General features: G+C 38.8%; 1 protein-coding gene across 3 annotated transcripts in view; it reads left to right on the top strand.

Annotated features, from left to right (window-relative positions):
* The window catches only part of POLE2 (DNA polymerase epsilon 2, accessory subunit), a 28621-nt gene extending 6608 nt beyond the window's left edge, over positions 1–22013 (top strand). Inside the window, exons 5-19 of one of the 3 annotated variants that reach the window (XM_039534991.1) lie at positions 556–649; positions 2650–2724; positions 4168–4251; positions 6106–6162; positions 6609–6657; positions 7497–7569; positions 8904–9076; positions 11647–11736; positions 11958–12012; positions 13799–13858; positions 13958–14035; positions 14578–14686; positions 17019–17195; positions 17433–17500; positions 21092–22013. In XM_039534991.1, coding sequence (XP_039390925.1) covers positions 556–649; positions 2650–2724; positions 4168–4251; positions 6106–6162; positions 6609–6657; positions 7497–7569; positions 8904–9076; positions 11647–11736; positions 11958–12012; positions 13799–13858; positions 13958–14035; positions 14578–14686; positions 17019–17195; positions 17433–17500; positions 21092–21110 — 1261 coding nt within the window. In that variant the 3' untranslated portion in view covers positions 21111–22013. The remainder of the gene's footprint in view (positions 1–555; positions 650–2649; positions 2725–4167; positions 4252–6105; positions 6163–6608; positions 6658–7496; positions 7570–8903; positions 9077–11646; positions 11737–11957; positions 12013–13798; positions 13859–13957; positions 14036–14577; positions 14687–17018; positions 17196–17432; positions 17501–21091) is intronic. The other 2 variants (XM_039534993.1, XM_039534992.1) reach the window with 2 other exon arrangements.
* The last annotated feature ends 4679 nt before the right edge of the window (positions 22014–26692 follow it).

Raw genomic sequence — 26692 nt, 5'->3', positions numbered from 1 at the left:
TTCCTATTTGTCTGATTTTGTAGTAAACTCTATAGACAAGTTGATTATGTTGCAGCACACAGAAATCTATTCATAGCTAACTGATGTGTGAAGGAATTTACACCTATTTTCCTTTAGAGTAGAATCCTTCCTTAACTTTTGTTCATGATTCTGCTGGCCTATCAAAAGCATCCTGCATGGTTGCTGTAGATTTTTAACTCTGAATCCCACTCTGTAGCTTCCAAGGTTGGCAGGAGCTGGGAGTTCTGTGAAGATGTGCTGCTAAGCCAGAACAAGGATAATATCTTCATTTATTTAAGAAACAGAGTTGTGTCCAGTGCTGCTCAGCTGGAAAGATGTGACAAAGAGGTGCTGGTGTTAAAGGGGAGAAAATGAATGCAATCTTCAGTGTGTATATAAAGACATAGCATTCCTAGCAGAAAACTCCCTCACCAAATAAAATATGAAATAGCATTGAAGACTTTGTAGCTTCCTACTTATATAGAGATGTAGATTAAAATATCATTGGGTCTTTGTTTTTAATAAATAAATAAATCATGACTGACTTTCTTCCAGTCTATCAATGACCAACCATCCTGCACCAAATTTATTTGGAACTGCCAGGGATAAAGCAGAGTTGTTTCGTGAACGCTACACCATCTTGCAGCAGGTGAGCGAAAGAAAGATTTTGATTTGTTTAATGCTATCATCTCTTGTTATGAGAGAGAGATATATGTATAGTAAGGCATTTATAGTTGAGCAGCTAGTGTGAGCCACAGTTGTAAACTTATAAAATCAGGATATGTTACAGGTTGAATTGATTATCCTTTGAAATTATATGGCATTATGGATTCTGATGTGTTTTGGTATCTGTTACCGTGTTTGAAAGGTGATCTGTGAATAACATTATGAATCACATACCAACTTTTGAACTATATGCTGAATGCACCAAACAGATTCTATCTTAGCCTTAAAATTTAAGGTCCACTGAAACGGTGGACTACAAGCTACTGCTTCAAGTGATGCTGCAGGCAGTGCTGCACTGGCAACATCACATGCATAATAGAAACTACTAGAATTTGGAGATGGCGGGGGGGGGAGGGGTTAGGGTAGGAGGTGGAGATGGAATTTATTCCTTAATAAATTTATATTGCACAGGTTTGGAAAGGCTTTTCTATTAATAGTCTTACTACGTACCTTATGGATACAATAAAAACTATGCAAACTAGTAGCATGCACCAAACTTTTCTCTGACCTTTTTTAATAGAAACCAATTAAAAATTGAAATGTATTTTCGTGAGGGAGGAATGAGTGTGACTCTTTAATTCTCACGTTGGCTGTCTCCATGTTTCACTGAGTGTAATGTCATTAATATAGTGTGGGCTGGGACTCTGACAGGTTGAAAGACCAAAAACCTCATACTTCCTTTAATATTTGAGGCATTCTTGTTTGTTAAGAGATTTTATTTAGTCATCTTTTAATTTACAAAATGTACTATTCCAGGCTCTGGCTTTCTTCCTTTTGGATGGAGAATCTCCTCACAGCCATCCATTTTTTTTGTCATAGCCTGGTTAGATTTGTGCTATGCGCTCTATTGGGAGATACCCTAGAAGACCACCTGGAAGCTTTATTTGGTGCAGATGCAGCCATCTATCTAATTAGTAGAATTTGTTGGTCTGAGCACATGATCCCTGGGTTCCATGAAGTGTACTAGGTGCAGTTCAAGGTGTTGGTTCTGATCTGTGAAGTTCCAGCTCATGTGGAATCTGACTACCATAGATGCCTCCTCTTTTCCTATGCAATATCATGGTATCTGTGATAAACTGAGGCACTTCATCTAAAGCTCTCAGAAGTGCATTCCTGATTGCTAGAGGCAGGGCATTTTCAGTAGAGAGGGCTTTGGTTATGTAACTCACTCTTTTTGGTTCTCCAGAAGGCTGGGATTTTTTAATCTTTAAATAGAGGTGCCAATCACATTTTGTTTTGGTCAGGGATTTATTAGCCTGTGGACCTTGTTGGGTTATTGCTTGCACTATGCTGGGATGGGATGGCGTTAGAGCAGTTTGAGTTGCCGATTGGAATTCAGTTTTATTTGTTGTTGTATTTATTTTTGGGTCAGGTGTTCAAGTGCCATGTTAGTGGGTGAATAAAAGCCATTAAAAGAAACAAATACCATTTTAAAGCTGAAAACTTTTCATCATTCTCTTTGCTATTCACTTTTAAAGCATTGCCTGATAAATGTAGGCCCCAGCGTCAAAGATTAATGCAGGAGCTTAACTTTTTAGATTGTAAGCTCTTTAGGGCAGGGACTGCCTCTTTACTATATGTTTGTATAAAGCACTTCATACAATGGGTCCACCACTGGGACCTCTTCCCTGCCAAGGTGCTAATGTTGTTATAAATAATATATAACAAGACATCTTGCATGGCTTTAAAAAGTTCTCTCTCAAACTTCTGTTTTATTGCAGGTATTATTTATGGTTTATTATTTGGAAGTAAATTCTTGTTAAAAAATATTGTGGTTTCCAAATCAAAAGATGTTGGCTGAAACTGAATAAGAGAATTTAAAAATAGCATTTCATAAAGTCTGTATGTAGTGAGTTGACTTTTTTGTTGTGGTGGTGGTGGTGATCATTTTTAACCAGATCACATTAATCTTGTTTTTTCTAGAGGACTCATAGACATGAGTTGTTTACTCCTTCAGCGATTGGTGCTCATCCTGATGACAGCAGGAGTAAATTCCAGGTAAAAATATTAGTATTTTCTTGGGGAGGGGGAGAAGTGTATGCTCAGTGTGGTTTAATTCATTAATATTTCCCCACGTGATACCTAAGTGTTAATCCTGACTTTTGTAACCAATGAACATGAGATATTTGCTATTGTCTTAGTCTCTTTCTGCATCACAAAATCCTTGTATCTGGCTCAATTCAGCATGACTAGCAGCCTGCTCAAAAACAACTTTTAACTGGAAGAGAAGAGGTCTGGCTGAGGTGCACTGCTTCCATTAAGCTTGAGATATTTTTCCCCGTCCCTCACTTTCATAAGCACTCAGTTCACAAATTTAGAGCTAATAAAGTCCATCAGCCTACTGCCAATAAGCTCTTTCTCTTTTTCTGTATCCTTATTTGTGCTGTTGGATGGGAGCTTCAGGTGCCAAATTGTAGCCTTTCAGTTATCCACTGTCCTGACCCTTCTTTTTTCTCCATATTGAAAGCACTGCAAAGGCTTTGAAAGAGCAAAATAAATATATCTAAATTCAGTTGGGATAAATCCCTCTTAATTCTATACTTTCTTGACTGCTACGTCTCCCCCCTGTCACCAGGAACATAATAATATATAATAAATAGGTATATCTATTATTATTATTATCATCATCATCATCATCATCATCATCATCATCATCTCCTAGAACTGGAAGGGACCTCGAAAGGTCATTGAGTCCAGACCCCTGCCTTCACTAGCAGGACCAAATACTGATTTTTTTTGCCCCAGATTCCTAAGTGGCCTCCTCAAGGATTGAACTCACAACCCTGGGTTTAGCAGGCCAATGCTCAAACCACTGAGCTATCCATCCCCCCATATGCTGACACTAAGAAGGTTGCTTCTTCTGATTAGAGTATAATGCCAATCTGTGACCCAACAGAATACGGTTTCTTGGTAGTGATGCAGACTGCATCTTCCTTGCACAGGACTTTTATCATCAGCTGTGTCACATTTCCAGAACTCTGGAGAATCATGTGTTGTCATGAGTCCTTCTAACCATGACTCTTAACTAAAAGCAACTGGTGTTACCAAATGACTTGTGGGCTAGCTCTGTGGTTCAAATTCTGTTCTGCTGATAACTGTGTGTTGCTACCATTGACAAAATTTATTCCAGGGCAGAAATTTGGCCCCATATGTTTAATTTTAATCCATTTGTAAATTAAACTACTCATATTTTTGCCATTTTTCTTTCACCCACTGAACAATGTTAAGATAGTAGCCATTATTAACAACTTTTTTTCCCTAAACACTGGTGCGTATGACCCACAAATGTATCCTCAAGTTAGCAGTAAAACGGAATCATATTATAACTAATTTATGTATATAAACTATAGCATGTACTGTGCATTACTTAACTTGCTTACTTAAGAATAGACTTATAGAAGGTATAATTAAAATCTCACCTACTTCACTCTTTGATTCCAGCTTAAAACAATAGAAACTCTGTTGGGCAATACAGCTAAAGTTGGGGAAGTGATTGTTCTTGGGATGATAACACAACTAAAAGAGGTAGGATACATTTTTATTATGGGGTCTTTTAGTTGTCATGCTCTCAGCAATACAATATTTTTTAAAATGATATGGCTTAAATATCTCAATTATGGCCTGATCCTGCTTCTATTTAAGTCAATGGCAAAACCCCCATTGACTTAAATGATGCAGGAAAAGTCTTTTATATGGAACACTTTCTTAGGCCTGGTCTACACTAAGAAGGGGGGTCGAACTAGGGTACGCAAATTCAGCTACGTGAATAGCGTAGCTGAATTCGAAGTACCCTAGTTCGAACTACTCACCCGTCCAGACGCGGCGGGGTCAAACTCCGCGGCTCCCCCGTCGACTCCGCCACTGCCGTTTGCAGTGGTGGAGTACCGGAGTCGACCGCAGCGCTTCCGGAGTTCGAACTAACGTGTCTAGATCAGACGCGATAGTTCAAACTCCGAGAAGTCGAACTCACCGCGACGACCCGGAAGGTAAGTGTAAACCTACCCTTAGAAACAGTCAATAACATATCATTTAATTAACATATCAATAACTGCATTTTTCTCTTCAAAGGACAGAATTTTGTAGCACTTCAACTTCCTGTAAATCTGGACTGTTAGTCAGACAGTTTCTAGAGAGTTCCAACTTCAGCCACTGAAATCCTGAAATGTTATGTCTGAACTTGCCAGTGCATTTTTTTATACCTCTTGCGGTAAAGGAGGAGGATATAAAAATCAAAACAACTTCTGCAGTTAAAGGATGAAATTGTAAAATATTTTATCAGATGATTGTATTGTTTTTAATTCTCTAAGGTTGCAATGTTTGAAATAAAAACATTTGCTTAAGTCATTGCTAGATTCATAAACTAGAAGCATTTTTTTGCAATATAATATGTTTCAAGTCTCTGGGAAAGGTAAAACGATAGTCTCTAAATTTAAACATCTGACATGATTTTTCTTGAATAAGTGTATCAAATACTTTCCCTTTCTATGTCTTGAAACTTGTTAAAAATCAAGATTGAAGCCAAAAATATGCAGTGTGCATAATGATAATCTGGTTCTATCACTGATGTAAGTTGTTGGCTAAAATCAGAGGTGATTAGATTGAGGGTTGGTTTTGGAAATTGGTTTGTTTGGCATGGACTAGCCCAATGAAAATCTTTGTTTTTGTTATGAAGAAACCAGCAATAGGTCCTGTTGGTGCCTGAGTAATCCGTTCTGTGAGAATGGTTTGGGAGTTTATGTGAGATCTCCTTTGGCCAACATTCTAGCAAAGGGTAATTGCCATTGGAGTCAGGAATTCTCTGAACCAGTGTCTAAGGATAAGTAGGTACCTAACAAATATAGGAAAAAGGGTTAACCCATTTTCCCATGATGTCTTGCCCAGTATGCAGCCCCATGCAGCACTTGCTGGAGATGGGAAAATGAGATGCTTTTTCCCTGTTGTCAGCTCTGATTTAGAGCCCAAAAGGGTCCCTGACAATAGTGTGGACTCTATATTGCTTCTCTCTGGAGTGTGATAGCACAATCTCCATTGATCTAGAGCAGGGGTCAGCAACCTTTCAGCAGTACTGTGCCGAGTCTTCATTTATTCACTCTAATTTAAGGTTTCGCGTGCCAGTAATACATTTTAACGTTTTTAGAAGGTCTCTTTCTATAAGTCTGTAATATATAACTAAACTGTTGTATGTAAAGTAAATAAGGTTTTTAAAATATTTAAGAAGCTTCATTTAAAATTAAATTATAATGAAGAGCCCCCCTGGCCAGAACCCAAGCAGTGTGTGTGCCACTGGAAATCAGCTCGTGCCGTAGGTTGCCTACCCCTGATCTAGAGGTATACATTGTTTTGATATGCTTTTGATTTTTTTTTTATTTTACTTTTTAGGGAAAATTTTTCTTGGAAGATCCTACAGGAGTTGTTCAGCTAGACCTTAGTAAAGCAATATCCTTTCTATACAACTTAAGGATTTAAGAGGTTTTCAGAAAAATTACTGTAGAACTGTATCTTTTCACACTTTAAAAAGGCGAACGATTACATTTTAAAAGTACACATACACAACTGCAGTCCTCCACTTTTTTCCATGCTAATAACTGAGTTTGCCTCAGTTCAAAGACACACAAAGGGCTTGTTGTAATAGGGTTAGGTTTGTTGCAGTGGGGTTTGTATTCTGCCTCTTGGAAACCTGTCTGGAGTTGGGGGATGTTCCTGTTCACATGCTATCCATGCAGCCAACTACCAGGTTTATCGCATTACTCTCACTCAGCATGTAATGCATTTACACTGCCCCCAACCAGTCTTACTCTCTACACTACCTATAAAATAGATTTTAATGGAATTTCTTTCAGTATCCCCATCTAACAAGAACATTGTACTTAACAGCTTTGCACCAGTTCCACAGTGGCTTATATACTGAGTCATGCTTTGTTTTGGCAGAAGGTAAAAAAAAATTTTTTGCTAACTTTTAAAATGTTATCCTTTCTCTTCGGACCATTATTGTAACAATATACCCTCTTGAGGTGGATAAAGAAGCAAATGATTTAAGTCAGTATTTATGTTAATGAGGTTTGTCTGTGAACTGAGTGGGTGATTGAAACTCACCCCTGAGCTTGGATCTTTCACAGCCAATCGCTGTCTTATGGGGTTCAACCTTGAGAGGTTCTGAGTGCTCTTTTTCCAGTGAAATCAGTGGGACCCAACAGTGCTTAGCACCTCTCAAGACTGGGTGTTCAGTTTGTGTGGAGAGGATGTGAATGAAGAAAAAATTAACTAAACTGGGGAAAGGAAATAGAGGCAATGTCTGTGTGGGACTAGAAAATAATTTAATGAGGAAAATACAATATTTTCAGATTGCAAAGTGCTTTATCTTGTTAGTAAAGCCCTAATCCTGCAAACACTGTGATGGGACTACACACAGTAGTAAATTTGAGCACGTGTGTCTAAGTGCAGAACTGGGGCTTTTGGTGTCTCTATTGGCATAAATTCAGGTGGACAATTTTTCTTATTGGTAGCACTTTACTTTATAAAATATAAATAATTTCAACATGCATAATATAATATCTACATAATATCAACAATTTCTTATTTTACATAATGTTTTAAAAAATTCATAATTAACTAAACGGAAAATAAATAAGAGGGCGGAAGTAATGTCATTTTCATATTTTTGAGCTTTTGCTGTTTGTTAAATTGAAACAATGTTAGTATAAAATACAGTGTTAAAGATATGTTCAGTTCACTAAAATGTATTTCTGTGGGGTGGGGATTAAACTTCGTAGGCTGGTATGAGGATCAAATATTCCACGTGAATGCTTTTGGATTTCCACCCACTGAGCCTTCTGCTACCACTAGGTATAAAAATAACTTTTAATTACTTCATTCCAACTTCTCATATTTTGTTATACCTTTCAAAGTACTACTATTGTTTGTTATTTGTAGAATATCAATGGTGTGCTTTCCTTTCTTTCTTAAAAATGTTGCATTGACTTTTATATCTTGCTGGTCCATTTGAGCCTGATCCAAATCCCATTGTGTCAGTAGAAAAAGTCCCAGTGGTTAACGGGCTTTAGATTGGGCCTTTTGTACATTAATATTGATAATGATATAAGCCCTTGTTAGATAGAGATTGGGAAACTACTGCATAGGAATGAGGAAATGGGATGCAAGGATTGTTCTGAGGATGAATGTGAAAGAGAACCCAGGACCAAGATACCAATGAGAACGTGTTCAAGTTTAGCAAGTCAAAGCCCATGCTTAATGTCTGGATGACTGTCTTTTCTGTCTTCACCCCTCTTCGATTCCCCCCCCCATATAGATACTGAATGTCATCTTGTCTAATTTTCAATTAGCAAAGATTTTTCATAATAAAAGTTTAAATTAATCGGGAAAATGGGTCATATCCAGAAATGATTTGGGAAGAAAAAGGGGTTAACAGAGACTCCAGGCAGAAACTTCAGCAAGTAGAGGCAGAAGCAGCCAAACCAGGGACTGCTGCACAGTAGGAGGGCGTGTAGGGGGAAGTAAGGGGTAAAATGGAAATCAGCTGGGGCCACCCTTTCCCCCAGCAGCCTTCTGAATTCAGAACTGTGCAGGGGAGAACCCCCCTACTCTGGTGGACATTAGGTCCCAGGATCCAGGTGATGCCCCCATGTGGACTGCAAGAGGAGCCAGCTAGAGATTCAAGCTGGCAGGGGTGGTGGAAGAAGCCAAAGAAGGGACCTTTTAGATCTCTGGACATTCAAAGAACTTTCTACAGTTTGATGGTACTTTCTCTGCCCTGTGCTGATCCCCCGACTCCTCCTTCAGTCTCTTCACCTCACCTTCACTCCACACCTGCCCGTTATCCTCTTCTCCCCTTCCCATTTCTTTCTATTTAGCTGATTCCCTCCTAAGGTAAACTCACCCAAAATAAATAAGTTAATTTAATTAAATTGTGGAACCAAGATGCTCTTTGCTGCTACCACATTGTTCACTCTGCTTGTATGTTCTACCCCTTTCTCATCCAGTGTCTGCCTGGTATATTTAGATTGTAAACTCTTACATTTAGGGACCATCTACTGCTCTGGTTGTACAATGCCTAGCACAGAGGGGTCCCACTCTTGAGTGGCCCTTAATTACTACGGCAGTAAACATGTTAAAATAAATAAAAGCCTGAAGAATGACAAAATATTGTTTTAATTTTGTAGGGCATATTATGGGAACATAAACTTTTTTGGAGGGCCTTCTTCAACTTCAGTAAAAGCTTCTGCAAAACTGAAACAACTGGAGAATGAAAATGAAGATGCCATGTTTGTTTTTGTTTCTGATGTTTGGCTGGACCAAGTGGAAGTGTTAGAAAAGCTTCACACTATGTTTTCAGGTAGGTGCAGTGTTGTTTGCTTTTTTTAGCTGATCCTTATGTTGAAGAATGTTTCAGCAGTTTGGTTTGGCTTTATTCTTTATGACTTTTAATAGGTTCTTTTGCCAAAAAAGGAGTTGTGGTGTTTTTTTGTCAAGTTGTGATATGACAGCTAATCTGTCACTGTTAAGCAGATGCTGAGAAAAGCTGGGGCAGCAGCGTAATAGTCACTAGCCACTAGCCACATGCCACTGTCAGCATAAACACATGACTGGATAACCTTACAATTAGAGAGAGAGTGTTACATGGGGCACATCTTACTGAGTGTAGAACCCTGCCAAATCTATACCCAGTTCTGATGAAAAGTCAATCTTTCTTTTAAGTGGTTGCAGCTCTGATTCATGGCTTGTATTCTTTTTCTTATTTGGACCCCTCTCTAACAGTTTTTTTTAAATTGATCTGCATTGTGTTTTTGCAAAAAGTTGTGAGCTCAGAGAGTTCTCTCTGTTTCCTTTAGTAAAACTATTGTTTTGAATTGTAGTCATGTTATGTGATGTGACAAGAATGTTTGCCTTGTTTCTTCCTTGGCCTTTTTTTTTTTTTTTTAAAGAAACCTTTTCCTTTATGGAATCTAATACTGCCTCTTGTGCCCTTGCTGGTTTTAGCAGTAAGAACATGCTATGATTATTCTTAAAATATGCACTGTTTCTCCCCCATCCTCCCCATCATTACATTAGTGGTGTTGACAGGTCTTGTACAGCAAATGTCTCAGTGACCCATGAGTTGCTTCTTGGTGTTCCAACATACGTTTGGAACAAAATGTATTCTCTGCCTTTGGATAGAATGCAAATGTTTGGAGGTGGAAAAAATAAATTCCTGGGGGGGAAATTACTGTTAATTATTGAAAATTGGAAACAAACTATCAAACTCTATCGTAGTATCAGACATTATGGAGCCCAGTTAAGTCACTTCTTGTCAATATTTGTCAAAATAATTAAACTGGTGTAAGATTGCATATGATAAAGTAATAAAGGGATCTTGATCAGTTAAGTATCCTACTTTTTAGGAGCAGCAAAGAATCCTGTGGCACCTTATAGACTAACAGACGCTTTGCAGCATGAGCTTTCGTGGGTGAATACCCACTTCTTCGGATGCAAGCACTGGAAATTTCCAGGGGCAGGTGTATATATAAGCAAGCAAGAAGCAAGCTAGAGATAACGAGGTTAGATCAATCAGGGAGGATGAGGCCCTGTTCCAGCAGCTGAGGTGTGAAAACCAAGGGAGGAGAAACTGGTTCTGTAATTGGCAAGCCATTCACAGTCTTTGTTTAGTCCTGAGCTGATGGTGTTAAATTTGCAGATGAACTGGAGCTCAGCAGTTTCTCTTTGAAGTCTGGTCCTGAAGTTTTTTTGCTGCAGGACGGCCACCTTAAGATCTGCTATTGTGTGGCCAGGGAGGCTGAAGTGTTCTCCTACAGGTTTTTGTATATTGCCATTCCTAATATCTGATTTGTGTCCATTTATCCTTTTCCTTAGAGACTGGAACCAGACTAACACGGCTACCCCTCTGCTACTTTTTAGGATGCATGTAATAGATTTACTATATAAAAAATTAGGTCAGATAAGAGTTTTATTTATAGATAAATAAATATGGCATGCTTTTTAAAAACATACGGTAATATTTGGGAGAAATATCAGAATGGAGACATTGGTTAGGAGTTTAATTTTTCTTGACATAAAATCTTTTGTTAGATGCTTCATTTATCAATTGAATTTTAAGCCAGTGGAACAAAACTTGAGCCTGGAATAGAATAATTTTAAAAATTGGGATGTAAATCAGAGACATATGAGAGAGCCTCAGTACTTGTTCTTGTTACTTTTTATTGGGAATTTGGTTTATTTTGGTTATTTTAATTTGTTGGATTACTTACTAGTATTTTGTATTATCGGGTTGCTGTTTCTTTTTGTGATTTGTTGAATTTAAAATATTTGTCAGAGAGACTTAGACTGTTTAGAGAGGTACCTCTAATTAACAGTCTAAAGAAAGAATAAGTAAGTACACTGCAGTGTGTTGGATAATTACCTTTTAGTGGAGAGAGAGAGAGGCGTGTGTTCGCGCACTCAAACTTTGGAACATATATACCCTTACAGTATCTGTAAGATGTGTGTATCTGTCCTTTTTACTACTCTAAAGGGAAAGTAGGTATTTTTAAAATTAGTGTATTTATTTTGAATAAATCTGATGTGATTTGATTGCTTTTGTGTGGAAATACTAACTATTGGCCTAATCTGCTCCTACTGGAGCTGGAGCAGACCCTGTGTTGTTGTTGCTGCAGATAACGGAGGATTCTCTGTAAATGAGATGGTGCATCTCAATCCTGTTCCCCTCTAAATAGTTATAAATAAATAAGCAAGCTGTTTCCTAAATTCCTGCTTTAAAATAATTGCTTGGCCACATTAACAGTGATAAAGCTGGAAGCACTGCCCCAGCTTCTGTTCCTAATGAAACAGACTGGAGGGTGAACGGTTTATCAGTGAAGAATACTAAAGTACAAAGTAATACTGAGTGTAATGTTCATGTATCTTTCCCAGGTTACTCCTCTGTGCCTCCAACTTGCTTTTTCTTTTGTGGAAATTTTTCATCTGCACCATATGGAAAAAATCAAATTCAGTCCCTAAAAGGTATGAAAGTCTTTGTAGTCAGATATTTATTGTACATTAAATGGGCAACAAATATTGATTAAAATATATACTTATTCAAAATGTAATACAAGTTAAAGTTTTAGGAGAGACAGTATTTTAGACATATTAAAAAGTATGAACAGTTCATGAAGTACATAATTTTAGTGTCCAGACAGATAATGTCATAAGAAATCTTTAAATGCATTTTTTTCTCACTTCAGATTCCCTCAAGGCTCTTGCTGACATAATATGTGAATACCCCAGCATTCATAAAAGGTATGTATCAAAATGCTACATAATGGTAAAGTTATGTTTATTATGTGAAAAAGTTAACAGCATAGTTGTGCTAATGTCTTTTAAATACTTCATTAATTACTATGGGTCAGCTATGATTGTGTAGCTGTTCACAGTACCATGCCACAGTGTTGAAACAAGGTCATATTATTTTGGGCGGTGTGTAAGGTTTGGATCCAGCCTGTGATAGCTGTGTAATGTGAGCTAGTTTGTTGAACAAAAGTTAGACCAATTCTCCAGCTCTGGAACTGTTTTCATGTACACTATTTATAGCCCCTGATCTTACCAGAATGCTATTCAGGTGAACTTCTGTGCCTGCCTGGTGCCCAGTGGGGGCATCTGCCCATGCAAAGCTTGCTGCAAGCTCAGGGCCTAAGCTGGATTTTATAAATTCAAATGTAAGATCTTACACTGCTGGAAGCAACTGCAGGCCTTCAAGCTGTGCAAGCCCCAGAAAGCTACATCAGAAATATTGGCTTGATAAAGACCCACTTCTTTTCCACCTCTCCCCCAAACAGCTTTCCACAGCCATTATTTTAGGAGCAAAGTAGTAGAAAGGGAGCACCTGTAAATGATCTCCCTACACTTTGTTGTTCCTGTTTCTCTGTTTTTTCAAAGCCTCCTTCCATGGCTGTGGGGCTGACCCTTCCCACAAAACCCTCTTCAAAATTCACCTTTGCTGTGATGCCTACAAAAAACTTGACAGTGGTTAGGCCACTGCTTTGCTGACACCATTGCCAATAATGCCCGACCCATATTCTCATTGTTTCCTTGTGCTCACTTGTCTGTTTGTTCATCTGTCGTCTGGTCTTATATTTTGATGTAAGCTCTTTGAGCACGGATTTGTTTTGTTTTGAGTTTGTACAGCACCTAACACAATGGAGCCCTGGTCTGTGACTAAGGCTTCTATGGTTATACAAATAAATACTACTTCTACTACATGGATTTGAGGGTATGGAGGGAAAGGCAGGGATAGCCAGGCTCATCCTCTCCATCTTCTGATGCTCTGAATTTGTAATAACAGCACTCAATTTATTGGAGCTGGTCACCAAAGTGGGTACCCATAGTGGGTAACATTACTTAAGCATCTGTGTAGTTTGATACTCATAGACTTTAACGTCAGAAGGGACCATTATGATCATCTAGTCTGACCTGCACAACGCAGGCCACAGAATCTCACTCACCCACTCCTGTAACAAACCCTAACCTATGTCTGAGTTATTGAAGTCCTCAAATCATAGTTTAAAGACCTCAAGGTGCAGAAAATCCTCCAGCAAGTGACCCGTGCCCCATGCTGCAGAGGAAGGCAAAAAACCTCCAGGGCCTCTGCCAATCTGCCCTGACCCCAAATATGGCAATCAGTTAAACCCTGAGCATGTGGGCAAGACTCACCAGCCAGCACCTAGGAAAGAATTCTCTGTAGTAACTCAGATCCCACCCCATCTAACATCCCATCACAGACCATTGGGCATATTTACCTGCTAATAATCAAAGATCAATTAATTGCCAAAATTAGGCTATCCCATCATACCATCCCCTCCATAAACTTATCAAGCTTAGTCTTGAAGCCAGATGTCTTTTGCCCCCACTACTCCCCTTGGAAGGCTGTTCCAGAACTTCACTCCTCTAATGGTTAGAAACCTTCGTCTAATTTCAAGTCTAAACTTCCTAGGGTCCAGTTTATATCCATTCATAATATGTAGCTTAAATTTAGATAATTGCAATTTTGACTATATTAAACATAAGTTATGCATTACATTGTTTATAGCAGTCGATTTGTGTTTGTTCCTGGTCCTGAAGATCCTGGTCCTGGTTCAATTTTGCCAAGGCAAGTTTGCTACATGGTTTTTCTAATTTTAAGAACTTTCTAGTACAATATTGCTGAAGAGCATACAAATCTTCTGCAATGTTATTCTTTTTGTTGTAGGCCACCACTAGCTGAAAACATCACTAGTGAATTCAGACAGCAGGTGCCATTTTCAGTTTTCACTACAAATCCTTGCAGGTAAATGTGTGACTTTTATAGTAACCAGAGAATGCCAAACACCTATTGCTATTTTTCATATCGTTTTAGTGAGTGACCAGTTTGTGTGTAGAAGTAACATTCTTAAAATGTGTGATAGCTACAATAAATATATTAGAGGTAAATTAGTTTTAAACATTAGCAGTAAAGGTACATTTTACCTTGAAACCTTTTCTACTTGTTATTCATTGAGGAATAAAGAAGTTTATGTATCCCTTAAAATTAGTATCTGTACATAGTGTGCAATTATCTTATATTCTTCCCTCATCTAAAAGTTCAGTAGCAGAAATATAAACAAAGACAGCTCAGATCCAATGTGTTTACTTTTCTATATTTGAAAGGAAGGGAAGTGTGCTGTCAGGATTTGGAGACAGTGGTTTTAATTGCAATTTATCTTTAATTTTTGTAGGTATAAACAATAGGGAAGAGATTGACATTGAAATATTTTTCCAGGCTCTCTTAACATTTATTATTTCATTCCAATGCCAGGAAAATTAAAATTTCATTCAGTATTTTCTATTCAGGGTTCAATACTGCACACAAGAAATCATCATCTTTCGTGAAGATTTAGTAAATAAAATGTGCAGAAATTGCGTCCGCTTTCCTAGCACCAACTTGGATATTCCTAACCATGTAAGTTAAGAGTATGCTGTAGCCTTTTATTCTATTTAATGGTAATTATCCCTCAATGAGTTCAGCTCTGCAGCTACAGTCTCAAGTTCCACGGAGTCACCTCTGTTAGTTCTAGAATTAGAGTTCATAGGAGTACATGAAACCATAGGCAAATAACAAGCGCATCTATCTTTTAGTAGTTTTATTAAAGTTACCAACAAAGCTGTAAATGTCACAACATATACAGTTCCTATGGATGTGTATAGTTAACTAGTTATACCTACAGACCTACTCACATCCTCCTAGATGGTATTAGAGTCTGATGGCCCTCTCATGGATTGGACTATCACTACAAGAGTGGTTCCTGCTGGAGTTTCCCATAGGAAGCCCAATTTCCCTGCTCTGGGCACCCCTTTTATACTGTGAGTCTGTCTGTACCAGGGGTTCTCAAACTGGGGGTCGGGATCCCTCAGGGGGTTGTGAGGTGGTTATATGGGGGGTTACGAGCTGTCAGCCTGCACCCCAAACCCTGCTTTGCATTCAGCATTTACAATGGTGTTAAATACATAAAAAAGTGTTTTTTAATTTATAAGGGGGGTCGCACTTGGAGGCTTGATATGTGAAAGGGATCACCAGTACAAAAGTTTGAGAACCACTGATCTATACTCACGTTCTGCGTATGTCCATAAAAGTGTCAACCCTCTTTCTTATTGGTTTATGTCCCCTGGAAACACAAGGGACCCCAAATTCTATAGGCTGGGTAGGTTCTTGTCAACATTGACGTCCCACCTTTGTCTGCAGTTAGGGCACCCGTTAAGAGGCAATATTTGTTGTTTCAGCATTTTATAATTTAATTTTTAATCTTCCAGGCTGTACTTTTGCAATGTTACCGATTAATACCTCTTTCCTATCATCTCTTGGGTTGTTTCTCTGTCATTGTCTTGCGCAATAATTTCTTGTCTCCAAACCCTAAAATAGCTAAGCTAAAGTCTTGCAGGCTTTGACTTACAGGTCTTGCATTTCAGCTTGTCTTACTCATATCTAATTCTTGGTTCCTCTAAATACTGATTAATCTTATACTTGTATCATCCTACAAATCAACTCAAATTAACATACAATGAATATATATCATATAACATACTGACTATCACATCACATGATATATGAATACTAAAAATAATCATTGGCTACAACGCCCATTTCTTGTTAAGATCTCCTTGATTTACAGTGTTTTATACAAGATTTATGTACCTTTTAGTTCCGTATCACTTACCTCAGTATAACACAACCTCATAATAGTCAGAATGTTTGATGACAGGACAGTATTGTAGAAAGAGTTCAGTGCGTATGTTATTACTTCAGAAGCAAGTTCTATAGTAAAATCACTGAAGATCTAACACAAACTGGCAGCATTCAGAGTTCTTTGAGTCCTTGTCTCTCTGGATCCCATTGCCGGGGTCCAGGCACCTTGGAACTTTCTAGCAACTAGTGTTCTGAGTGCGTGTGTGTTGCCAGTAATAGCCATTGTGCCAAGAAATTCTGACTTCTTAATGAAAGGTTTAGCACAATATATCCGGTTGTGCCTTGATATTCCAGGGGTCAGAATGGTGGCTGATTTTATATAGTTTTGTTTGTGGGTACCCAAGGCTTGCACAACTTGGCACCTATTTGTCTCTGAGGCTTCCTTATAATATATGGAGATATACCTATCTCATAGAGCTAGAAGAGACACTGAAAGGTCATCAAATCCAGCCCCCTGCCTTCACAAGCAGGACCAAGTATTGATTTGCCCCAGATCCCTAAGTGGCCCCCTCAAGGAGTGAACTCTCAACCCGGGGTTTAGCAAGCCAATGCTCAAACCACTCAGCTATCCCTCCCCTCTTACTGCGTTACACAACAGTGGAGCCTTTTTGTGTCAAGAGCAACCCAGTCAAAAACAAAATTTACAAATCTTCATTTTGTGTGCACGCATGCCACAAATCTTTGACAAAAACACCTCTCTCCCTTCTATTGTATGTGTCAGCAAGGATGCTTTCTGCATGACTCCACAGCATTTTCCCTCTGAGAGCTGCACTGCTTTGTATGCATAGTGCCCTCTTCCTTTTCAGTCTGCATCATTAAAGCAATTTAATGGGAGGGGAAAACCTTGCCATCATATTGACTTTATGGCATATTCAAGTCTTCATTAATATCAGTGGAACCATAGAGTCACATGTATGTAATGCATCCATTAACAGTGGCTGGTGGTTCTTCAAACACAGTATGATCCATGGAATAATTCTGATAAGGCAAACGTGAATTTTGGTTGGTTGAATATTTCATTTTGATTTTTTCTTTTCTTTTTGTCTTTCAGTTTGTAAAGACTATATTATCACAAGGACATCTGACTCCACTTCCACTTTATGTCAGCCCTGTATTTTGGGCATATGATTACACCTTGAGAGTGTACCCTGTGCCAGATCTGATCGTCACTGCAGATAAATATGATCCTTTCACCGTTACTAATACTGACTGCCTTTGCATAAATCCTGTAAGATTTTCTTTATGCTTTACCAAAATAAGGACGCTACATCTCCAATAAGCAGAGAATTGTATATCTTTAAAATTGAATTTATTCAATGAAATTATTTTAAGTATTCTTAGTAGGCCAAATATAGCAGGGAAACCATTGTATGGTTAACAGACAAAAAGAGAGGAGTTACACTTTGTTCTTTGCACAATAACACTCCAAACTGCTGACACAAGTTTGGTGTATTTTTCATTATAGGGTTCTTTTCCAAGAAGTGGATTTTCATTCAAGGTGTTCTATCCCTCCAACAAAACAGTAGAAGACAGGTAAATAGCTTAAGGACCTGATGTTATTAACATATGATGAACATAACCACTTTCTGCTTGCTTGCTTCTCAGAATGAACAAGAGTATTTAAAAGGTACAGTGACTAAAGTGAAATCCCTGCAAGCTGCATGGGCGCTTTTTAAAGACACCCTAATAGAGGCCCAACTTCAATGTATACCCCAAATGAAGAAACACAGTAAAAACTAAAAAAAGAGCCACCGTGGCTTAACAAGCATGTAAAAGAAGTAGTGAGAGATAAAAAAGGCATCTTTTAAAAAGTGGAATTCAGATCCTAGTGAGGTAAATAGAAAGGAGCATAAACACTGCCAAATTAAGTGTAAAAATGTAATAAGAAAAGCCAAAGAGGAGTTTGAAGAACGACTAGCCAAAAACTCAAAAGATAATAACAAAATGTTTTTTAAGTACATCAGAAGCAGGAAGCCTGCTAAACAATCGAGATACAAAAGGAGCGCTTAAAGACGATAAAGCCATTGCGGAGAAACTAAATGGATTCTTTGCTTCAATCTTCACGGCTGAGGATGTTAAGAGATTCCCAAACCTGAACCGGCTTTTGTAGGTGACAGATCTGAGGAACTGTCACAGACTGAAGTGTCACTAGAGAAGGTTTTGGAATTAATTGATAAACTTAACATTAACAAGTCACCGGGACCGGATGGCATTCACCCAAGAGTTCTGAAAGAACTCAAATGTGAAGTTGCAGAACTATTAACTAGGGTTTGTAACCTGTCCTTTAAATCGGTTTCTGTACCCAACAACAGGAAGATAGCTAATGTAACGCCAATATTTAAAAAGGGCTCTAGAGGTGATCCCGGCAATTACAGACCGGTAACTCTAATGTCAGTACCGGGCAAATTAGTCAAAACAATAGTAAAGAATAAAATTGTCAGTCACATAGAAAAACAAATTGTTGGGCAAAGTCAACATGGTTTCTGTAAAGGGAAATTGTGTCTTACTAATCTATTAGAGTTCTTTGAAGGGGTCAACAAACATGTGGACAAGGGGGATCCGGTGGACATAGTGTACTTAAATTTCCAGAAAGCCTTTAACAAGGTCCCTCACCAAAGGCTCTTACATAAATTAAGTTGTCATGGGATAAGAGGGAAGGTCCTTTCATGGATTGAGAACTGGTTAAAAGACAGGGAACAAAGGGTAGGAATTAATGATAAAGTCTCAGAATGGAGAGGGGTAACTAGTGGTGTTCCCCAAGGGTCAGTCCTAGGACCAATCGTATTCAACTTATTCATAAATGATCTGGAGAAAGGGGTAAACAGTGAGGTGGCAAAGTTTGCAGATGATGCTAAACTGCTCAAGATAGTTAAGACCAAAGCAGACTGTGAAGAACTTCAAAAAGATCTCACAAAACTAAGTGATTGGGCAACAAAATGGCAAATGAAATTTAATGTGGATAAATGTAAAGTAATGCACATTCGAAAAAATAACCCCAACTATACATACAATATGATGGGGGTTAATTTAGTTACAACAAATCAGGAAAAAGATCTTGGAGTCATTGTGGAAAGTACTCTGAAGATGTCCACGCAGTGTGCAGAGGCGGTCAAAAAAGCAAACAGGATGTTAGGAATCATTAAAAAGGGGATAGAGAATAAGAAGGAGAATATATTCTTGCCCTTATAAAAATCCATGGTAGGCCCACATCTTGAATACGGCGTACAGATATGGTCTCATATCAAAAAAGATATACTGGCACTAGAAAAGGTTCAGAGAAGGGCAATTAAAATTATTAGGGGTTTGGAACGGGTCCCATATGAGGAGAGATTAAAGAGGCTAGGACTCTTCAGCTCGGAAAAGAGGAGTCTAAGGGGGGATGTGATAGAGGTATATAAAATCATGAGTGATGTGGGGAAAGTAGATAAGGAAAAGTTATTTACTTATTCCCATAATACAAGAACTAGGGGTCACCAAATGAACTTAATAGGCAGCAGGTTTAAAACAAATAAAAGGAAGTTCTTCACACAGCACACAGTCAACTTGTGGAACTCCTTACCTGAGGAGGTTGTGAAGGCTAGGACTATAACAGAGTTTAAAAGAGAACTGGATAAATTAATGGAGGTTAAGTCCATTAATGGCTATTAGCCAGGATGGGGTAAGGAATGGTGTCCCTAGACTCTGTTTGTAAGAGGGTGAGATGGATGGCAGGAGAGAGATCACTTGATCATTACCTGTTAGGTTCACTCCCTCTGGGGCACCTGGCATTGGCCACTGTCGGTAGACAGGATACTGGGCTAGATGGACCTTTGGTTTGACCTAGTACAGCTGTTCTTATGTTCTAATGATATAGACAAAAGTACATCTTTTCTGGTTACCCCCCAGTAATTGGGGTCTACTTGTACCCATACTTAGCGTACTTGGGACAGTGAAATGAAGGTCAGATTTTGCCTTCAGAAACAAACATGCAGGTCCCATTGAAGCTAATGGAGTGAAGTACACAAACCTCAGGGCAGGAACTGGCCATTTTCCACTAACATTAATTTGTATTTGCTTATTTATTTATTAAATGCAACAATATCTTAACAGTATCTGGACGCAAATGTTCCAGTAACTAACACAATTTTTGACATATATTTATGTATAAAGTATGTGTATTCAGGGTCCTGAATCCCTACAATACAAACCATAAATTTACAAATTATAGTAAAAATTTAGGTGATAAAATAATAAAATGGAGGTTAGGGGTTGCCAACTTTCTAATTTCTGAAAACCAGACACTACTGCAGGAGGGCCAGAACCTCCCCCGTCCTGCCTCATCCCCCTTGCCCAACCCCCTGCTCTCCCCCTTCATCATCCCTCAATCCTCTGCCCCCACCTCTACCCCCCCCTCCCCCCCCGCTGGGCTCCCTCTGCTCTTGGGCTGCCAGAGAACTGCAGCCCCTGACGGGGAACCTGCCTGCCCATGAGATGCAGGTAGGAGTCAGCCCCGATTAAGCAGAGGCCTGGCGCAGGTTGATGACCTGGTGCCCCTCTTCCTCCTCCCTCCCTTCCCCCCGCCCCCCCAGGTATCTGGACTTTTGGTGTCCAATCAAGACACTACACATCCCTTTTCGACTGGATTTTCTGGTAAAAAACTGGACATCTGGCAGCTTCAGTGGAGGTGGTGCTGTATTGTGCCTAGATCTAGTCAACAAGTGGTTGTGGGTTAGTTTTAGATTTCCAGTATTTTACACCTGTAAACTTCATCTGGTCTGGACAGTGATTGGAAAAAAGGCCAGTCAAAATGTATTGGAAACAGAAAGCTTTGTATAGTAGGTTTACTGTTGTGATGAGATCAGCTTCATTTTGAATCAATTACAATAGAAGCTTATGAAAAATATTTATTGTATTAAATAGAGCTCTGTGATTCAGTTAATAAGTCTGTCGAGAGAGTTGTTTTTTTTTAATGGCTGATATAAACCAGAAGATAGAAAATATCCCACGAAAAGGTAGTAAATCTGTTCAAATATTTGAGACTCTATTGAACTTTTCAGGTATGAAAGAGCATAATGGTAGTAAGTGAATTGGTTTCAAGAAACGATGCATGTTATAAAAATTAAATATTATTTTTAATATTTTCAGCAAACTTCAAGATCTCTGAATTTCTGAAAGACTGCATGAAGAAGTCAAATATTCTGTTCCAACATACTGCAGAACTAATTTTAGATTGTTTCATATGGTTATAGATTTATTTTATTGTGTGTCAGATTATTCATATTTAAATGTCAATGCAAAAGACTTAAATTTTGTAAATAAATTTTACAGGAAAAAAATGTCTGTCAGTTTCTTAGAAGAATGAAGGATTCATAATATACTGTGTGTTTGAGTTAACTTGCAAGATCGAAAACTAGAAGTGGAGATGCAATTAAAAGAGAAACTCAAACTGGATATATTTTATATTTAAACATTAAGTACGTATTCAAAATTATGTGCCTCTTCTGAGAATTTTGTTTTTTTTAACCTTGTGCTAGTCTTTTTTAAGTCAGGATCTGCTTCTGACACACAGATAGATCTTTCTTGAGCAGTTTTGTATGATTTATTCTACACTTGATTTGTCAGTTTAAAAATAAGTATGTGCCTTAAATATTTGCTTAGTCTCCTTTGAAACCAGCATAGAGTAGCCTGCACCTTGTCTTGGCTATATTGCCGTGTTTGATGAAATCCAGTGAAATATCAGTGAGGGGAAAAAAGCACTGGCAATCAAAGGCTTCCTTTGGCATACACAGAAAGATTTGAGCTTGGCTGCTAAAGAGTATGACATAAAACATTTCCTCAGTGAAGTATTTTATGCCGTAGTGTCTGTACAGAATTAGAAATATCTTTGAAATGTAAGTGTTAGAGGCATTTGGACAGACACTGAATCACATGATAGACAAAATTATTTGTGAGAGGCAGAATCTTCTTTGAAGAGCAGCTGCAAAAATATTTTAAACTATAGTAATTTTGACAGTTCTGCACTAACACCATTCTTGCACCTGATCCAATAAAGACACCTTGGAAACAAGCCTTGGAAACATTAAAGTCTCTAACTGCTTGACCTTGTTTTGGTAGATACCAAGGACATAGGGAAAGGTAGGAGACAGGTTCTGGAGGCCAAATTTAGTAGCATTCTCTGAAATGCTTCCAGTCCCACACGCAGGGCCAGTTAGACAGGCAGAGGCTCAATGCATGGATGGGACAACGGTGTTGGGAAGAGGGATTTTGGTTTATTAGAAACTGAGGAACCTTTTGGGAAAGGAGGAGTCTGTACAGGAAGGACCTAAACCAAAGCGGAACCAGATTGCTGGCATGCAGAATTAAAAAGGTCATAGAGGACTTCTTAAACTAAGAACTAGGGGAAAGCCAACAATTGTGGAAAAGCATACAGTTTGGACAGAGACATCCCTTAGAGCAGCGGTTCTCAACCTTTCTAGACTACCATTCCCAGCTTTTTCTTAAAAACGGTGTCACGTGACATTCACTATCCTCCAGTCATCTGGTACTGAGGCTGATTTAAACAAACAGTTACATACCGTTAGTAGTTCTGCAGTTTCATATTTGAGTTCCTTCAGAACTCAGGTGAATACCGTCTGGTCCTGGTTACTTATTACTGTTTAAAATATCCATTTGTTCCAAAATCTCCTCTACAGCCATCTCAATCTGGGACAGGTCCTCAGATTTGTAACCTAAAAAAAAATGGTTTATGTATGGGAATCTCCCTCACATCCTCTGCAGTGAAGACCAGTGCAAATAATTCATTTAGCTTCTTGGCAACAGCCTTGTCTTGGCTGAGTGCTTTTTTGGCACCTTGATCATCCAGGTGCCCCACTGATTGGCAGGCTTTCTGCTTCTCATGTACTTAAATTTTTTTTTGCTCGCTTCAAATTCTTTTTTGGCCTCCATCATTATACCTTTACACTTGACTTGCCAGAGTTTGGGCACCTTTCTATTCTCCTCAGTAGGATTTGACTTCCAATTTTTAAAGGATGTGTTTTTGTCTCTGCCTGTCTCTTTATGCGGTCTAGCCATGGAGGCATTTTTTTGGCCCTTCCTGATTTGTTTGGTTTTAATTTGAGGTATATATTCAGTCCAAGGGCAAGTCTACACTAGAAACAATACATTGGCGCAGCTGCACTGGGTCTGGTGAAGATGGTCTATGCGGACAGGAGAGCACTCTCCCATCAGCATAATTACTTCACCTCTGTGAGAGACAGAAGCTGTGTCGGTGGGAGAGTGTCTTCCGCCGACATCGCACCAGTGTGGACAGCACTTGGGTTGCTGTAACTTGCATTGCTCGGGAGGGTGTGTGTTTTTCACACTCCTAGGCAACGTTAGTTACATCAACTTAAGCAGTAGTGTAGTCCTGCCCCAAGTCTCTGTTTTGATGTTGCCTGCAAGTTTCATGGAAACTATTTAACATGTCACTCTTGTGCCTATTCCTTTTAATTTCCATTTAACTAGCTCATTTTTTGGTAATTCCCCTTTTTGAAGCTAAACGCTACTCTGGTGGGTTTCTGTGGTATTTCCCCCCCCCTACAAGGATGTTAAATTTAATTACATTATAGTTGCTGTTACCGAGTGATTCAGCTATATTCACCTTTTGGGCCAGATCCTGTGTTCCACATAAGACTAAATCAAGAATTGCCTCTCCTCTTGTGGGTTCCAGGATTAGCTGCTCCAAGAAGCAGTCCTTAGCGGTGTCCAGACATTTTATCTCTGCATCCCATCCTGAGGTACATTTTTGTAGCCTCTCTACTCTCCCAGAGCATTTCAGTCACTGTCACCATCCTGGTCATGGGGTTGGTAATGTATTCCTACTGCTATATTCTTATTATTCAAGCAGGGAACTTCCATCCATAGAGATTCTATGGTACTGTTTGATTCATCTAAGATTTTTACTATATGACTATGCCTTCTTTCACATACAGTGCCACTTACCCACCAACGCAACCTACTGTCATTCCTTTGTATTTTGTACCCTGTATAAGCGTGTTCCACTGAGTTTCTGTGATGCCTGTTTGTATGAATATCCTCCTTTAATACTAGATACTTAAGTTCACCCATCTCAGCATTTAGACTTCTAGCATTTATATACAAGCACAAAATGTGTCAATATTTAGTTGTCTGCATTCATGTGATGTAATTGAATGGGACTCTTTCATTTGACTGTTTCTGCCTCTCCTCTTTACTAGAATATAGGGAGGATTTATTAAAGGGGATACTCTAAACCAGGCATGTGTGTACCTCTGGGGATACTCAGAGGTCTTCTAGGGGTTACTCAACTCATCCAGATCAGTGTTTCTCAACATGGGGGTTGCAGCCCCCAGGGGGGTCACAGGATGGGTGTGGGGGAGTTGCAAGGCTGGCATTAGGGGATGGTAAGCAGGGCAGTTGCCTGCTACACCACAGGGGGCGCCGCAAAGCTAAGTTACATGGTTCAGCCCCCGGCGGTGGAGCTTTGGCTTCGGACAAGACTCATAAGGGAAAAACAGGCTCAAGTATCACACTGAAATGAAAGTACAATATTTATATTCCAATCGATTTATAATTATATGGAATTAAATGAAAGTCAGCCATTTTTCAGTAATACTGTGCTGTGACTTGTATTTTTATGTCTGATTTTGTAAACAAGTAGTTTAAGTGAGGTGAAACTTGGGGTACACAGATAAATCACACTCCAGAGGTGATCTTGGCAATTACAGACTGGTAAACCTAACTGCTGTGCCAGGCAAAGTGGTTCACACAATAGTAAAAAACAGAAGTATCAGACCCAAAGATGGATACGATATGTTGGGGGAGGATCAATATGACTTCTGTAAAGGGAACTCATGCCTCACCAATCTATTAGAATTCTTTGAGGGTGTCAACAACCATGTAGACAAGAGTGAAGCAGTTGATATAGGGTGTTTGGACCTTCAGAAAGCCTTTGACAAAGTTCCACACCAAAGGCTCTTAAGCAAAGTAAGCAGTCATGGGATAAGAGGGAAGATTCTCTCTTGGATCAATAACTGCCTGAAAGATAGGAAGCGAAGGATAGGAATGGTCAGTTTTCATAATGGAATGTGGTAAACAATGGGATTCCTCAAATCTGTATGGGGATCTGTGCTGTTAAACATATTCATAAATTATCTGGACAGAGAGGTAAACAGTAAGGTGGCAAGTCTGCAGTAGATAAAAAAAAAATTACTCAAGATACTCAGATCCAAAGCTAACTAAAGAGTTACAAAGGGATCTCATACAACTGGATGGCTGGGCAGCAAAAAGACATGAAATTCAATGTTGATACATTGAAAAACATCCTAACTATACATACTAAGTGATATTCTAAACTAGTTGTTACCACTCAAGGAAGGGATCTTGGAGTCATTGTGGCTAGTTCTCTGAAAACATCCACTCAATGTGCAGCAGCAGTCAAAAAAGCTAGCACAATGTTAGGAACCATTAGGAAAGGGATAGATAGCAGATATCATAATTGCACTATATAAATCCAAGATACACCGACATCTTGAATACTACATGCAGTTCTGGTCTACCTCTCCCAAAAAGATATATCAGAATTGGAAAAGATACAGAGAAAGGCAACAAAAGTGATTTAGGGGTATAGAACAGCTTCCCCAGGAGGAGAGATTAAAAAGCATGAGACTGTTCAGTTTAGAAAAGATAAGGGGAATATAACAGAAGTCTATAAAATGATGAATGATGTTGAGAAAGTAAATAGGGAAGTATTATATACCTCTTTACAGAACACAAGAACCAGGGTCCAATGATATTAGGCTGCAAGTTTAAAACAAACATAAGGAATACATGCAATGCATAATCAACCTGTGGAACTTGTTTCCATGGAATGTTGTGAAAGCCAGAAGTATAGCTGGGTTTAAAAAAAACGGATTAAGGATAGGTCCATCAATTACTATTAGCCAAGATGGTCAGAGGTAGCAATCCTATACTCTGGGTGTCCCTAAGTGTGTGACAGCTGTACACTAGGACTGGACCACAGGGGGTTGATCACTTGATAAATTGACCTATTCTGTTCCTTCCCTCTGAATCATTTGGCACTGGTAGAAGACAGGATACTAGGTTAGATGGATCATTGATCTGGCCCAGTATAGCCCTTCTTATGTTGCTCAACATATAAAAAAGAAATTAACCCTATAATTATTAAAGCTAGACCCACATTTAAAGTTGGAGGCTAAAAACAAAAAAGTTATAAATAACTTAAATGAAGTAACAAGGTTGTTTCCAGTAGAAAGCTGGGCAGTAATCAATATGCTTAACGTGCTGTGGATACTTGAAGTTTATGCATCATGAGAAAAACCTTCCATGTCTGAGAGGTGCTTCTTTCTAAGTCTCAGTCACTTTAACAAGCTATTTTCATTCAAAATTAACAAAGCCCTTCCAATGGGAAACAACTTTTTAAAAAATCATTTGAAGAAATGTTTCTTAAAAAAGGCTAGACTTTTCTCCTCCTCTTTGTGTAAACCTGAATAGCTCTTACCCACAGTGGCTTTTAACCTTGTTACTTATTTAACCATATTATTTTAAAGAGCCTCAGTGGGAGACTTCACACCTTAACTGAAAGCTCTGACCTTTTTTTAAAAAAGAAAATAGAAGTTTAAAGAGACTCTGAAGGTTAACATGACACAGGGGCTTTAAGCTCCATGCCTCTGCAGGAGCTGGGGGAGAATGTATTGCTACTTCAGAAAT

Source organism: Mauremys reevesii, linkage group 4, assembly GCF_016161935.1.
Source record: "Mauremys reevesii isolate NIE-2019 linkage group 4, ASM1616193v1, whole genome shotgun sequence".
NCBI classification, from domain to species: Eukaryota; Metazoa; Chordata; order Testudines; family Geoemydidae; genus Mauremys; species Mauremys reevesii.
This window is presented reverse-complemented; position numbering and strand designations above follow the sequence as displayed.